At 45.5% G+C, this 16024-nt stretch overlaps 1 protein-coding gene across 1 annotated transcript; it reads right to left on the reverse strand.

The window, feature by feature from the left end:
* Window positions 1–61: 61 nt before the first annotated feature.
* LOC115087361 (protein PET117 homolog, mitochondrial) lies at window positions 62–15750 on the reverse strand. Its single transcript, XM_029594472.1, has 2 exons — window positions 15597–15750; window positions 62–247 (listed from the first exon to the last, which is right to left on the reverse strand). The coding sequence occupies exons 1-2, from the start codon at window positions 15690–15692 to the stop codon at window positions 89–91; spliced, it is 255 nt and encodes an 84-aa protein (XP_029450332.1). The 5' UTR covers window positions 15693–15750; the 3' UTR covers window positions 62–88.
* Window positions 15751–16024: the final 274 nt, after the last annotated feature.

Here is a 16024-nt window from a genome sequence, read left to right on the forward strand (position 1 = left end):
TAACCTCTACAGGAACAAATATTAGAAGCTTTACCAAATGTAAACATTTCCACAGTCTGTTCAAACTCTTGAATTAAGCTGTATGACATTAAAGTTGTTTGAACTTTAGGTTTTCTTTAGGCTCAAGTGCCTTCTCCCTCTCTGCTTCGAGGTATTTGGTCAAAACAATCTGTTCTTCTAGAAGGCGAAGGTTTTCCTCTTTCCGAATTTGTCTTTCAAGGTCTCTGACCACCCCTTCACGGAGTCTCTACAACAGAAAACAAAACTGTGACATACTCATTAAATTGCCAGCATCCAATCCCATCCTGAACTATGTAATGGCTAGAAACAAAACAATTCTTAGCTGAACAGTTCCAATGATGTGCTCTGCTGTATAGCTGCAAAGTCAGTACCACCCATTTTGAAAGAAAGGTTTCCTTATTTAGAAGGCAAAGAAATATAATTTCTTGCATTTTGATTACGATAATGTCTTGCTGCACTTGCCAAAAACATTTTAAATTTAAAGTGCACATAAGTTGGGGACATGAGGGCAGCCAATTTAGTTTGCAAGAATCTCGATAGAGTCTATGATACTTAGCAGGTGATGCAGTCACTGCACAATAGTGTCAGCATTTATATCATTAAGCTGCTAGCAGACACTAAATCAGAGACACATTGTTTAGGCACAGTATTTGATACAGGTTGAAATCTTGGAAGTGAATAACTACACTGAGAACGGGAAGTCTGCAAAGCAAACCAAAAAATAAAAATATGAAGATAACTACAGCTCTGCTGCTGCTGACGGGAACAACTACTTTTATCTGCATCAGTATCCTGAAACCAAAGGTGGAAAAATATTTAGAAACCAGGGAATTTTTTTTATATGTTGCTAGTTATAATTTTGTCTTTTTGTCTATGAGTTAGTTTTCAGGGATTTTTTGTTTTTGCTTTTCCTTTCTCGCCTTCACTACCTGGGGTATATGCGACCTTGTCCAGCTTTTTCTCCTGCTCAGTGTTCTCTGCTGCTTCCAGAAACTCTCATTCTTGTTTTTTCCATCTCGTCCAATTTCTGTCCTAAGCAGTCCAGCATTAAGGGGCAGCACTGGGCTTGTGTTCTCCAGATCGGATGCCTGCAGTGTCTTGCCCCATGCCTTAACAGCTGCAGCTATGTCTCTCGAGGCCTACATTTACCCTCTTCTTCCCTGGTGTCTCCCACCATGCGAACCACAAATATCTTACTCCCAGCACACATCTCGCGATGCCCAAGATCAGTACAACCAGCCCAGAAAATTTGCAGGGTGCCCTTTAGCCGGAGGAATATCCTATTGTTGTCTTATGAAGTTGCTATGGCTGTTAATGCTGAAGTCTATTAAAATGGCTTATGTTTTCAACTTTATTTCATCTTAAACTTGAAATTATCTTACTTTATTGTTAAATGTTTAACACATATTGCAACCTAGGCCACCCAAGAATGAACACCACTTTCCCTCAGAAGGAGAAAAATGACAAATAAAAAGATCTGTAGCCGCAACTGTTACTGGATAAAAAGCAAAAAAACCCAATACAGAACTTTGTCATGATCTAGGCTGCTAGGCACCCGTCCCACCTGCAGAGGCTCACACAACCATGCTCGCTGCAGTCCTAGCCACCTCCTTGATACTCCCATGACTCAGCAAAGCCAGCCCTATATAGCACTGCCTCTCTCAACTCATTGCCTCTTCATCACCTTGGCTCTTTGTACTGGCCCACCTTGTCTTGCTTTCTTGCTGCATGGCCTTCTGCCATGCCCTGAAGCTCCCTGAAGCCTTCTGTCTTGCTTCCTGGCCTCCTTGGCCCTCTATCTTGCTTGTGGCCTTTCTGGCTTCCTTGTTCTGCCCTATGGCTCTTAAGCTTTCTTTTCCTTCTCAGCTCTGCCCTTGGCCCTTCTACTACTTCCTTGCACTGCATCGGCCTTCAGGCCTTCTAGTAGTTCCTAGTCTTGTCTAGTCCTGTCTAGTGCTCCCTGTAGCTTCAGTTCTCCATCCTGGGCCTTGCCCTCATCTCCGTCCCAGACCTGTACCTCCAGTTACAGTCGTTTTAGGCCAGGCTTTGCCTCCTTTTCCAGCCCCTGTCTATAGCTCCTGCCTGCCTTCAGTATCAGCCTGTGCTTTTGGTTTCAGCCCCGGCTTCCAATTCCAGCTTGTCTCAGGCTCCTGTCTCATCGCCTGTCCATGTAGTCTCCAACCCCTGCTCTACTCCAGTTATAGCCTAAGTCCTATTGGCCACCAGAACCCAAGGGCTCAACCTGCGGGGGAGGTGGCTGGTCAGGAAAAAGATCCTGTCAGCCTTGCCTAGAATCTGGCTCTGCTCCTGTGGGTGAATTACCATTCCCAGCTGGTCTTCACTCCATGACACACTTCTTATTCCATTTTAATCTTTGATTTATGTTAAGAAAAACGTAACTACTAGACAATAGTGCAAGGTTACAAATATCCACAGGGGCAGTAATGCTCTCCCTCTATCAATTAAAAACTAAACTTCTAAGTTAATAGAATTCTTTAAGTAGGTCCCCTGCATTTTGGATATGTTACAGTCTCCCTGCATTTTGGATATGTTACAGTCTCACAATCGAGGTTGTTTCCTCTTTGGTAAAAGGTAGCTACTAACTGTGGTCTGTATTAACACTCTGCTCTAAAACATCAAGGCGGGGTATAACTGAAACAAAACAAATCCATAACATAAGCCCTCACCTAAAATAGTGTACCTAAATTCTGGAAGCCATACCTCCAAAATGGATGCAAAGGGAGTGGAGGAAGCCCAGAGAAAAGCTAACAAAATAGTGCAAAGTCTACAGCAAAATCCTATGAAATGAGACTTAAAGACCTAAATATGTATACCCTACAGGCAAGAGGAGAGGAAGAGAGAAAGAGAGATAGTATTCAAATACCTCAAAGGTATTAATAATGCACAAAAATGGAGACATTACTTACCTGATAACTTGGTTTTCCTTAGTGAAGACAGATGGACTCAGGACTAGTGGGTTATGCTCCCCTGCCAGCAGATGGAGACAGAGCAAGCTGACGTCACAGTATATATACTCCTGCAGTGACCATAGCCTGCCAAAAATCTCTTCAAAAGCAACTGTGGACAGACTAGGAAAAAATTAAAAACAAAGTCAGCCATAAGTATACACAATCAACAAGAAACACAGAACTCACTTAAGAATCTAGGTACCCCAATCTAAGGACTGGATGAGCACTTATCAGTAATTCCTTGGGATTCAAAGCCCCACAAAAGGACTACTGACACACATGCAGCAGCGGAGGACAGGAAGCTGAGTCCATCTGTCTACAGTAAGGAAAATGAAATTATCAGGTAAGTAATTTCTCGATTTCCTAGCTTGTAGACAGATGGACTCAGGACTATATTAGGAGCTACCACCCAAGAAAGATCTAGGCATCATAGTGAATAACACATTGAAATCATTGGTTCAGTGTGCTGCGACAGTCAAAAAAAAGCAAACAGAATATTGGAAATTATTAGAAAGGAAATAGTGAATAGAACAGAAAATGTCACAATGCCTCTATCGTTTCATGGTGAGACCACACCTTGAATACTGTGTACAATTCTGGTCGCCACATCTCAAAAGATATAATTGCGATGGAGAAGGTACAGAGAAGGGCGACCAAAATGATAAAGAAAATGGAACAGCTCCCCTGTGAGGAAAGATTAAAGAGGTTAGGACTTTTCAGCTTGCAGAAGAGACGGCTGAGGGGGGATAAGATAGAGGTGTTTAAAATCATGAGAGGTCTAGAACGGGTTAATATGAATCAGTTATTTACTCTTTCAGATAATGGAAAGACTAGGGAGCACTCCATGAAGTTAGCATTTATTTTTATTTTATTTAGGCATTTTTATATACCGAAACATACTGTGCACACTTCATGTCGGTTTACATCGTATTTGTGGACAGTCTTTAATGACATGTCCTAAAAGAGAGCATTAAAACAAATAAATAACCCTATAAATACTAAAAAAACATCTAAAAATAGTCTATACTTAATTTTACAAAATAATAAAATACATAAAATTCATCAAATATCCTATTAATAAAATAGTGTTTATAATAAACATTCTTTATAATAATCTAGCTTTACAGGGGGAGTCACTAGGAGAAGTCATGCTACATTGTTGAAAGCCTGTGCGAACAACCATGTTTTTAGCTGTTTCTTAAAAGGTTGTATACTCGCCTCTAAACGTACGTCTAGTGGAAGAGAGTTCCACAGTTTTGGGCCAGCTATGGAGAGGGCCCTTTCCCCTACTGCATTTAGGTGTGCTGATTTGGGAGATGGAACTGGGAGTAGTGCTTTGCTTAAGGACCTCAACTTACGGGAGGTAGTATGGATGCGAAGGGATGCATTTAACCATTCATTATTGTTGCCATAGATGGTTTTGTAAAAAAGCGTCAAACATTTGTATGCGATTCGAGAATGGATAGGAAGCCAATGGAGGCTCATCAAAATTGGGGTTTTTAAATTTTTTGGAATTGGTCAAAAGACACGCGGCCACATTCTGCAAGAGTTGCAAGGGGCGAATAGATGATAACGGTAAGCCCAGAAACAGGTATTGCAATAATCTAACTTCGATAATAGAGCTTGGAGCGTTTAAAACTAATTAGAGAAAGTTCTTTTTCACTCAACGCACAATTAAAGTCTGGAATTTGTGCAGTTAGTGTAGCTGTGTTTAAAAAAAGATTGGTTAAGTTCTTGGAGAAGTCCATTACCTGCTATTAATTAAGTTGACTTATAAAATACATAGAAACAGACACATGGAAATGACGGCAGAAGACCAAACGGCCCATCCAGTCTGCCCAGCAAGTTTTCACACTTGGTTTTTTTTTACTCATACTTACCTGTTATTCTTGGCCCTTAGTAACCTTTTGGTTCTATTTCCCTTCCACCCCTGCCATTAATGTAGAGAGCAGTGCTGGAACTGCATCTAAGTGAAGTATCTAGCTTAATTGGTTAGGGGTAGTAACTGCCATAATAAGCAAGCTACTCCCATGCTTATTTGTTTACCCAGCCTGTGTAATTCAGTCCTTGTTGGTTGAATATAAATCCACTTTTCTTCATTCTGCCTGCCGTTGAAGAAGTGAACTGCGCTGCTTATGTATTTCAAGTGATCAGGCTTAATTGATTCGGGGTAGTAACTGCTGTAACAAATAAGCTACACCCATGCTTATTTGTTTACCCAGACTATGTAATTCAGTCCTTGTTGGTTGTTGTCTGAATATAAATCATCTTTTCTTCATTCCCCCCTGCCGTTGAAGCAGAGAGCTACGCTGGATATGCATTGAAAGTGAAGTATCAGGCTTATTTGGTTTGGGGTAGTAACCGCCGTAACAAGCAAGCTACTCCCCGCTTTTTTTGTGAATGCAAATCCTTTTTTCCACATTTCCTCTTGCTGTTGAAGCTTAGAGCAATGTTGGGGACACATTAACCGTGTATATGTTTATTGAATAAGGGTATAGTCTCCAGATAGTAGCCATCATGCCTGCAAGCCACCCTCTCTTCATTCACATCCTCTAGACTTTATGGATCCACAGTATCCCACGCCCCTTTGAAGTCCTTCACAGTTTTGGTCTTCATCACTTCCTCCAGAAGAGCGTTCCAGGCATCTACTACCCTCTCCGTGAAGAAATACTTCCTGACATTGGTTCTGAGTCTTCCTCCCTGGAGCTTCAAATCGTGACCCCTGGGTTCTGCTGATTTTTTTCCCAACGGAAAAGGTCTGTCATTGACTTTGGATCATTAAAACTTTTCAAGTATCTGAAAGTCTGTATCATATCACCTCTGCTCCTCCTTTCCTCCAGGGTGTACATATTTAGATTCTTCAATCTCTCCTCATAAGTCATTCGATGAAGACCATCCACCTTTTTGGTCACCCTTTTCTGGACCGCCTCCATCCTGTCTCTGTCCCATCGGAAATACGGTCTCCAGAACTGAGCACAGTACTCCAGATGAGGCCTCACCAAGGACCTGTACAAGGGGATAATCACTTCCCTTTTCTTACTCGATATTTCTCTCTCTATGCAGCCCAGCATTCTTCTGGCTTTAGCTATCGCCTTGTCAAATAGTGTCTAATGATCTGAAGTCAGCAAAACAATCACCCCAAGGTCTCTCTCCTGCTCTGTGCACATCAGCCCTTCACCCCCCATCGAATACAGTTCTTTCAGATTTCCACACCCCATATGCATGACTCTGCACTTCTTGGCATTGAATCTCAGCTGTCATATCTTCGACCACTCTTCGCAGCTTCCTTAAATCCCGTCTCATTCTCTCCACTCCTTCCGGTGTGTCCACTCTGTCACAGATCTTAGTGTCATCCGCAAAAAGACAAACTTTACCTTCTCTCGTTCGCTATGCCACTCACATACAGGCCGATACAGTAAAATCCGCAGGAGAGCCGTGCTCCGAGGCGAGTGCCCACTCTCCTATGCGCGTGATTTAGTATGCAAATGAGGGACTGCGGTAAAAAGAGGCGCTAGGGATACTCTTTTTTGACAGGAGCGGCAGCTGTCAGCAGGTTTGACAGCATCAGTTCTCAAACCCGCTGACAGCCACGGGATCGGAAAACGGACGCTGGCATAATTGAGCGTCCATCTTCTGACCCGTGGGTCGATTTTTAATTTTTTTTAAGTTTTGGGGCCTCCGACTTAATATTGCTATGATATTAAGACGGAGGGTGTACAGAAATCGAATAGTCCTGAAACTGCAGGTTCCACCGAGAGCAGGGAGCGCTGAAGATGATGCATATGCGCCCTTACCCACAAGACTACTTCCAGGGTCACCGCCATTAAGCCAAGTACTTGCAGATAGGACCATACGGTTGGGTGCAGAGTATTCAATAACAGACAGAACTGTGTCATCGTCTGAATGCGCGCTTCCGGCAGGAAAACTTTGCCCTTACTCGTGTTGAACCTAACCCCGAAGTATTCCAATGACAGAGCAGGCTGAAGACTGTTCTTGGTCAGGTTCACCACCCAGCCAAACTCTTGCAACAGGGAGATCACCTTGTGAGTCACTCTGCAGCTCTCTTCCAGCAACTTGGCTCGAATCAGCCAGTTGTTGGGTGTACGAGGATCCCATTGGTTCTCAATTCTGTCACCACTACCACCATTACCTTGGAAAAGGTCCTTGGGGCAGTGGCCAAACCAAAGGGCAGGGCCCGAAAACTATAATGCGTCCCAGATCTGCGAACCCCAGAAAGCGTTGATGCACTAGTTGGATGGAAATATGAAGGCACATCTCAGACAGATCTAAGGTGGTCAGAAACTCCCCCGACTGCACAGTCAATATTACTGAGTGCAATGTTTCCATGCAAAAATGAGTCACCTTTGAGATCTAGGATGGTATGAAAGAAGCCCTCCTTTTTGGGCACAATGAAATAAATGGAATAATGACCTGTATTTTCTTGAGACTTGGGCACTGGAACCATTGCTCTCAGACAGAGAAGTCTTGCCAATGTAGTTTCCACTGCCTGCTTATTCTGTGGCGAGTGGCAAGGAGACACCATGAACACGTCCCAAGGAACACTGTGAAACTCCAGCGCGTGTCCTTGTATGACCTCCAGGAACCATTGTTCTGATGTGATCTCGACCCACCTCTGATAAAAGAGAGGCATCCCCCTATCTCCTATTCCCAGGGGTTGAGTCGGCAAACCTTCATTGGGAAGGTTGGGAGGTTCAACTACCCAAACCTCCGTCCCTTCTTGGCTGTCAGGGACGCAAGGACTGAGACTTAACAAAAGGTAGAGTTTCTCTGAAGAGTCGTTGCTCTATAGGGACGAAAACACCTGGATCCCCTAGTATGACCTCCCATGTTAAAAGTGTGGCATCTGCTTCTTATTCTCTGGTAAACGAGGAATCAGATTTGCTCCACTCACTGGCCAATTTTTCCAATTTTCTCCCAAATAAAAGTGAGCCCTTAAAGGGAAATTTGGTAAGGGTAGCCTTGAAAGTTGCATCAGCTGTCCAATTTTTCAGCCATAACTGATGCCTGGCCGCTACAATGGAAGCCACTGCTCTGGTGGAAGAGCAGATCAAATCAAAGCCTACATCTGCCAAAAAAGCAGCAGCTTGCTCCATAACTACCCTGGTTTTCACCACAGAGTTATCGACCTCCTGGGAGAGAAATAAACAAGATCGGGGCGCTCTACTGCTGTGCTACAAGATGGCCACAATCTCGAGCTCCACTCCTAACTCTCCAAATGAGGCTTTAGCAGCTGTTTATTGCCACCTCTAAGCAGTAATTGTGCCAAGATCTGGTTAATAAGGACAAGAATGTCCATTCGGAAAAGAACAACGGACCTGAAGCAGTTTCTCTTTTAGCAAAATAATGGGAGAACTCCCGTCGGAAGATGATGAACAGGCCGCAGAAAGATTAGGAGGCCCCAGCGACAAAGGAGTGGAAAGCCCTGTAAATGACTAATGATGGATCGAATCTAAGCTCAGGTCACCCTGACTTCCCGACAAGGTCAGTGATCAGAGAATGATTCTTAGAGCTTCAGAATGATATGAAAGCCCACAAAGCAGATCTGCTAGCATCCATTAATGACAAGAAGGAAGATATCAACACAATGGGACATAGAGTAGATGACTTAGATGTCTGGGCGGAGAACCAGGGCGCCATGTTGTAGACTATCTGCTCCGAATAAACACATATCAGAGCTGGAAATATTAGCAGATAAAGTCGAACTTGGGCAAGTCATTTTACCCTCCATTGCCTCAGGTACAAACTTACCTGCGTTTAGGACCTCATGAGAGGGCAAGGCCATGGGCTCCAAAGGCAATTCAAATATTTTGAGGATGCCCTGGACTCCTGCTCTTGGGTCAGGAATTCTTCTAGTCTTGATGTTGAGACTTTGCCCTACTTTCTCCACAAACTTAGAATTCAACAAGTCTTCTGGTGGAGAGATTGGCTCCAGTTGTTCTTCCGCCAGATCAGAGGGGTACCCTGTAGAGGATCGTGACATGGAAGGCTGGGAGGAAAGATCCCCAGGAGGAGGAGCTGGTAGAGGTGGGCCAGGAGAAGGATCTGGACTGAGGCTGTCCTGTGACGATTTGGGGGGGGGGGGGGGGGCCTTCCAGAGGTGCCTCTGCTGGGCGTTTTCCCTGCTGCTCCACAGTGGTAAGGAACCGAGAAAGGATAAGGGAAATCTGGGACACTGCCTGCAAGGCCAAGGTGTCCTGAGGGCTTGGCAGAGGTTGTCTGTGGGGAGCACTGGGTAGCCTGGGAGGACCGCTGGTGGGGGGGGGGGGGGGGTGGTACTGCAGCCAGTAGGATGTCCGTGTCTGGACTTCTGGGTGAAGGAGGGATCGTAGGAGGGCGCTTGTGCCTCTCCTGTAAAGGTTCTTGAAGGCCTGATCTCCTGGATGAGGCTGAGGAACTATGAGGAGGCGGCTGGTGAAGAAGGCGCCACATCTGAGTCCACTACTAGGAGTGGGGAAAGTTCCCTGGGTCTTTTGTGCCCTGAAGAGTGTTTCTTGGGGGTCTTTGCAACAGTGTGCAATGGCATGTGCGATGGAGTCTGCTTCGGCACAGACTAGCTTCGATTCGCCGATGTCTTGTGCTTATGCTTCGATCCCAAAGCATGCGGTCCGCTTCCTGCATCGGTGCATCAGTGATGCGTCGGGGCCCCAATGCTTCTTGGCACAGATAGCATCTTCGGCGCAGTCTACGCGTCTCCCATGTCGTGCATCGGTGCCATTAGCACTCGCTTCGGCACCGGCCCAGACGAACCGGGAGGCCCTACCGAGGAGGCTCTGCGATGCATAGACTCTTTGGAGGCTGGGGGGGGGGGGGGGGGGTGCCGAGTCAAGTCTTCAGAAGGGGCATACGAGCCCGATGCCGTTTCACAAAGTTTTGCAATTCTGGCAGCCCTCTGCTGCTCGGCTCAAGGGGACATGCGCCCGCAATCCCTGCAGGCTGCCTGGTTGTGATCTGGTCCAGGGCATATGTAGTATTTGGTGTGCCCGGTCACTGATATGATTTTGCCGTATTGGCAAAAACTGAAGCCTGGTGGCCACGGTATGTCCTCGAAGAAGGTAAGAAAATGAAGGAAGTGAAGAAAACCAATACTTTTCTCCTTCTTTTCTTCTTTACTTTTTTTTTTTTTTTACTTCAGAAGAAGTGCTCCGCTGAGAAGAGCAGATCCGCGTGCAGTCAGGGGCATGGGAAAAACACGGACCGAGGGGGATGGGGGAAGCGTGGAAGGATCCAAGCAGACACACTACACTGAAAGACTCAGTGTTCTAAGAGAGCTCCGCCACCTTGCCGCCCAGGACATCCCAGACAGCATGGCTAATTCATGCTGCTTATCTACAGGAAAATAATGCTTAGAGAATTCTACTAAAGGGGAAATAGGGAGGGGAGGTTGATTGTTCAACTGTAATCATTGTATGCTGTTTTATGTACTGAACGTTTTCTAAAACTATAATAAAAATGTTAATTATAAAAGAAGAAACACACAAGATCAAGCCACCAGGGAACAACAAGAAGCAATCTGCAAGGTCACTACCAATGCATTAAATGCTTGCTTAAAGATAGTCTCAATCCTTCTATCATGAGCATCCAAAGGCTGCTACTCCTTCCACAGGCATAGTGGTCCACTTGGAGACTGCACACACAAATGCATCTACTTTTGGAAAACGTAAACGCTCTCTTGCCACTGGATCCAAAAGGTACAGGCTTTCCAAAACCCGACCCCCTTTGAAATTCGCCTCAAGATCAATTGATTCTTGAATGGCTTCCATCACCAGGAAAAAACAAAAGGCCTTACGCAAGGAAACCAAAATGGAACTTTTCTAATTCTCTGTATATTACATTATTACTTTTTTTTTTTTTCTAAACTTACCGCAGCTCAGCCTTACCTGGCTGAATACAGAGACAGTCTCTGGCTGCAGGGGGCAAGGGCATATGCCATCACTGCTGTGCTCAGCTTCCTGCACACTCTTTCAGCCGCTTAAGCAGCTAATTCCACTCCAGCTGAAAAGCCAGCTACCAGACCAAGGCACTCATCTGAGGCACCCCGGAAATCACCTCAGGAATTCTCAAGTGGGGGAGGGACATTTCGGTATCACCGCAGGAGAGGAGGACAATGTAATACCCTTAATTCTCCTTTTACAAAATGAAGCAATCCCCAGTAGGGAAATGCACATCCACCATCTGTTGGAGACTGAGAATGCTGGCAGGCTGATGTCACTGCAGGATTTTATATTCTGTGATATCAGTTTGCTCCATTCCATCTGCAGGTAGAGGTCATAACCCATTTATTCTGGATTCATCTGACTGGATGCTAAGAAATTCTAATCATTCATAAGACCTTGTACAGTGAAAATCCATCTTGCCTTATAGTCCTGGGGGAATTCTGCATTACTGCAGAGAAGAATTTGCACAGAACTGCCATTTTCTGGGCAGAATTTGACAAAGATAGAGGAGGTCCTGGCGTGCCGTGAGCAGAGCACGTTCCACTCACGGTGAAGATGAAGGCCCCGGTGAGAGCGTGTATATAGGTGTGTGTAAAAACTGAGAAACCTGGCGGGGGGGGGGGGGGGGGGGGTGAGGAAGCGATGTGTGAGTGCATGAGTGTGTGTGGGGGGGGGGAATACGTGGAGGGGGGAGAAATACGCGCGAGGGGGGGGAGCCTTGTCCGAAGGGGGGGAGAAATACGCGCGAGGGGGGGGGGAGCCTTCCGAAGGGGGGGGAGAAATACGCGCGAGGGGGGGGGAGCCCTGTCGAAGGGGGGGGGGAGAGGAAAGAAAAAAATGCGCGAGGGGGGGGAGCCTGTCCAAAGGGGGGGGGGGGAAACGCGCGAGGGGGGGGAGCCTGTCCAAAGGGGGGGGGAGAGAAGGGAGGAGAAAATACGCGCGAGGGGGGAGCCTGTCCCAAAGGGGGGGGGGAAAAATACGCACGAGGGGGGGAGCCTGTCCAAAGGGGGAGGGGGGAGAAATACGGCGAGGGGGGGGAGCCTGTCCGAAGGGGGGGGGGAAAAACGCGCGAGGGGGGGGAGCCTGTCCGAAGGGGGGGGGGGGAGAAATACGCGCGAGGGGGGGGAGCAATACGCGTGGAGGGGGGGGGGAAATACACGCGAAGGGGGGGGGGATGTGCACTAGAGAGAGGATAGAGGGAGCTTTGTGAGGGCAGTACTGAGAAAGGGGTCAAACTCTGGGAGCAGACAAAGTGCAAGGGGTTGAGCCTAGAGGGGAGGAAAGGATATTGGCAAGTGGAGTTGGGGCCTGAGAGGGCAAAGTTGCCAGGGAAGTAGAGTAGATGCGAGCGGAAGAGAGACAGTGAATTTCTAGGGAAATTCTACTCAAAATATTTTAAAAACTCTGCATCTTTAAGTAATAACTTTTTTCTGTATTACATTTTAAATTACTTAAAGACTGTCATGTATATTATGTTATTCTGACCAATATAAAGTATGCAGAATTTTGCATAATTTTAAATAGCGTGCAGAATTTTAAATATTTTTGTGCAAAATTCCTCCCCGAGATGGCCTTGGTATTTGTTAGAGTGGCATACAACCAGTGCTTACACTACATCCTCTAGGGCAGCATCAGCTTTCTATTCCCTTGCAGCAAAACTACTGAATGAGAGAAAAGCAGGGTAGAGCTCTCTCATTTGTCCTCAATTCCAGGGACACTACCAGTATGGCACTTGTTTGATCTGTGACCAGACTAAAGCCTTCACTAATCTCAAAATCATTTCAGAAATGAGTTGCAACATTTTACTATTGCTTGTCAGACTATGTGGTTTATATTATCTTTTGTCCTTTCCCTTTAAATCAAAGTGCTTTGTAATTGATAAAACAAAACACGTTAGAGGAGAGGATAGAGATAGGTTACTACAATTAGAACAATGTTGGATTTTTAGACTTAATACCATAGAATGTAGTCCGCTTTGAAGTGCAGAAAAGCAGTCTATAAAAAATTTAAAAAAAAACAAACTACAGGATTTAAACTCTGCAACTGGTCTTCATTCTTTGGCTAAATTACATTTTGAGACTAGACAACAAAACCTTTCATAATTGTTTAAATTCTATTTTTCAAGTTATTGTTTAATTGAGTGTGCATGGCTTATAAATGCATTGCACCAGGCATGTCTGGGCTTTTTTTTTTTTTTTTTTAGAATGAACCTTTTGCTGAGAGCATTGCTCAGTGTTTCAGAATTTCTGAAGATATACAAATGCTATAAGTAATTTATATAGTCACATGCATAACCTAGAAGATTATGTGATATTCACAGTGTACTGTGCACCTTAGATTTAAGCCTCAAAGTACCCATATGCAAACTTTTGGCTATCATCGGCATGCAAGTGTTTCCATCACTGCACCAGGCTATTACATCTATGGCTGTACTTCTGATTATCTTGGAGCTCTACCTTTATAACAGAAGTTCTTTTCAAGCTAAGTGCTAACTTTAATATAATAAATCGAAGAAAGAAAAAGATTTTGTTTCTCAATAAAATACACTAGGTTTTTTGAATCAATGATTATAGTAATTATGCACCAACAGATTATCAGTAATTGCATACTAAACCCTAAATTCATCAAAATGCTATAATCAAATGGATAACTGCCTCGGTAAGAAAAAGGGGCGGGTTTATGATAATTTTAAAATTACCGCACGCTAACATAGCACTTCGCATAAGTAGTATCACAGGGGTGAGGGAGAGAGAGAGTATAAGGTCTTCATAGTAGTCCACTATTTATATATCTATATAGGAGGGCCAGCTAATAGCGTGAGGTGAGATGGTGGTGGTTTAGGGGTCAGTTTTACAGGCAGAGTGAGACGTATCAACAGCAGTACACCTCTGTGAAGATTTGATGTCATTTGGCACGAGGAAAGACTTATCGAGTTGAGATTTCTACTATGTTCTCTCACCCTAGCTTGATAGTCCGACTTCTCTGGATCCACCTTGACTTCCCCCCCCCCCCCTTGCCCACAGGTCCCACAGGCTGCTGCCTGCAGTTTTTTCTGAATTTTCTGCTGGTATGGCAATCTCCCCATTAAGCAGACGTGCTGCTGCGTGAAGTGGGCCTCACACGTGTTGGCCATGCTGGACATGCTACCGCGGAGCAACCAAATGGAGCACGGGAGAAAGACCGAGATGGGTAGGCAGAGCACACGAAACTCAGGTCTACAAAAAAAACTGCGAGCTGAAATCGTGATTCCTCCATCAGAAGGCTCCTGCCCACACTGCTACCACTCCCTTACCGGCCCCAACAGTTCTGGAGGCTGGCTGCCCCCCCACCCCCGGTACAGCCCTCCAGGCCGATTACCCCAGACTGGGAGCTCTCCACAGCCTCTGCAAAGCAAATGCAGGTTTGTTTGTTTTTTCAACTTTATGCAGGAGGGGACCTCGGGGTGCCGAGAGTGAGCCAGTCCCCTGGCTATAAGGGGCCCCGGAAACAGCAGGCTGAAACAGCCAGGGGTATCCAACTCCCCATTTGTCCAGCTTGACCCGAGGGATGGCCCGCCAATTGAAACCTGACACCTCGAGGAGCTGCACCACTTCACAAGCTTCCAGGTCAGGCTTGCACCTCTTCCATCTGCTGGAGACAGAGAAATACTGAGGGACTGCAGGTGGCACTTTTGGTTATGTAGCAGTGCCTCAAGGTTTTGTTCTCTGCCTCCATCTGCTGGTAGGGAGGTATAAACCCACAGGTCTGGAATGAGGAATGATCTGAGTATATCCAGGAACTTTTCATTTGTGCACATAGCAGCAAGTACACACGTGCGGCTTTTAAAATTTGCTTGGCGCGTACCGGCTCAATTTGTGCATGTTATCTCCCAGTTTTGGCACTCACTAAGCTTTCAAAATTCACCTTTATATGCATACACTAAACACATAATAACAGACAAAAGGGATGGAATTAGCAGAAGCTCATGAGCAGCAGCATCAATCGTCAGTGATTCAACCTTAGCTACTTCATCTAAAAATATGATTTTCAAATAAATGTTCTACATGTGCAAATGTATGTTCTCAGTGGTTCCTCCTTACTTTCTACAAGTTCTTCCTTTATCCATTGCATATTTAGGATTTATGTATTAAGCATTTTTTCCATAGGTACAAAACGAAGGAAATCCTATAGTACATCTGGTCCTTATTTTACTGCAAGTGGGAGGCATTACTACTTTTAGATAAGGGTTTTAAATGATTTGGGGGTTAGTTTAGGATCTGCATAATAGTGCTGGATTTTAGATGTTTACATTAGGCTTATATTAATATGATGCATAAATGATAAACATATGCATTTTCATCTAGATACACATACATAATTGTATACAAAGCCTTTACTCACAGCTCTGCTCACAGTTAAGTTCGGAAATTATTTTTTCAAAACATGTAAAAGCTCCTTGGTAGTAGCATTCAAAAATCTTTGCTTTTTTTTTTTAAAAACCTTAGATTCCGTTGACCTCCTTCCAAAAGCCAGAGGCTAATTGCAGCCAGGTGCACAAAAGATTTCTTTAGTCCGTGGAAGCGGAGAGCTGGTCTAAACCTAAAAATGTATGTGATTTCCCTCAGCCCACGTCGTACCCGGATTCCCGTGATGGCGGGCGCCCCTTACCCACCTCTCGGTCCAGCTTCTGTTTCATGTGCACGCCCACCACCGTGGCCGCCGTCAGCAACAACGAGACACCCAGGACCGCCCTGGAGGCCACAGACATAATGAGCAACGGCTACGGCGATCCCAGGGCATGAGGGGGGGGGGGGGGGGACGCGTCACAGGCAACGTAACGACGCCCAGCCAGCAGCGTGCTGTGCGCATACTCGTTGCGTCTCTGCACGGGGCTCGCTCCCTTTCCCAGGCAGAAGTATTCATTGGCCTATCTCACCCAACTACTATTCCAAACGAATCCTAGGCTCGTGCACCGGGCCTCGCTGGTTGTGGCGCTTGCGTCCTCCCTCTCTCAATTGTTTTAAAAAATGTAAGCAATCGTCGATTGCAAATCGTGGTCCCGACCAGGCGGCGCAGGCGCGTATCTGTGTTCGCACGTCC

Source organism: Rhinatrema bivittatum, chromosome 3 (assembly GCF_901001135.1).
Source record: "Rhinatrema bivittatum chromosome 3, aRhiBiv1.1, whole genome shotgun sequence".
NCBI lineage: Eukaryota > Metazoa > Chordata > Amphibia > Gymnophiona > Rhinatrematidae > Rhinatrema > Rhinatrema bivittatum.

Coding starts and splice junctions, on each gene's coding strand:
- LOC115087361 (XM_029594472.1), bottom strand. CDS start 15,692: ATGTCTGTGGCCTCCAGGGCGGTCCTGGGTGTCTCGTTGTTGCTGACG. Junction 248..15,596: donor AACAGAAGCTGGACCGAGAG/GTGGGTAAGGGG, acceptor TTTCTGTTGTAG/AGACTCCGTGAAGGGGTGGT.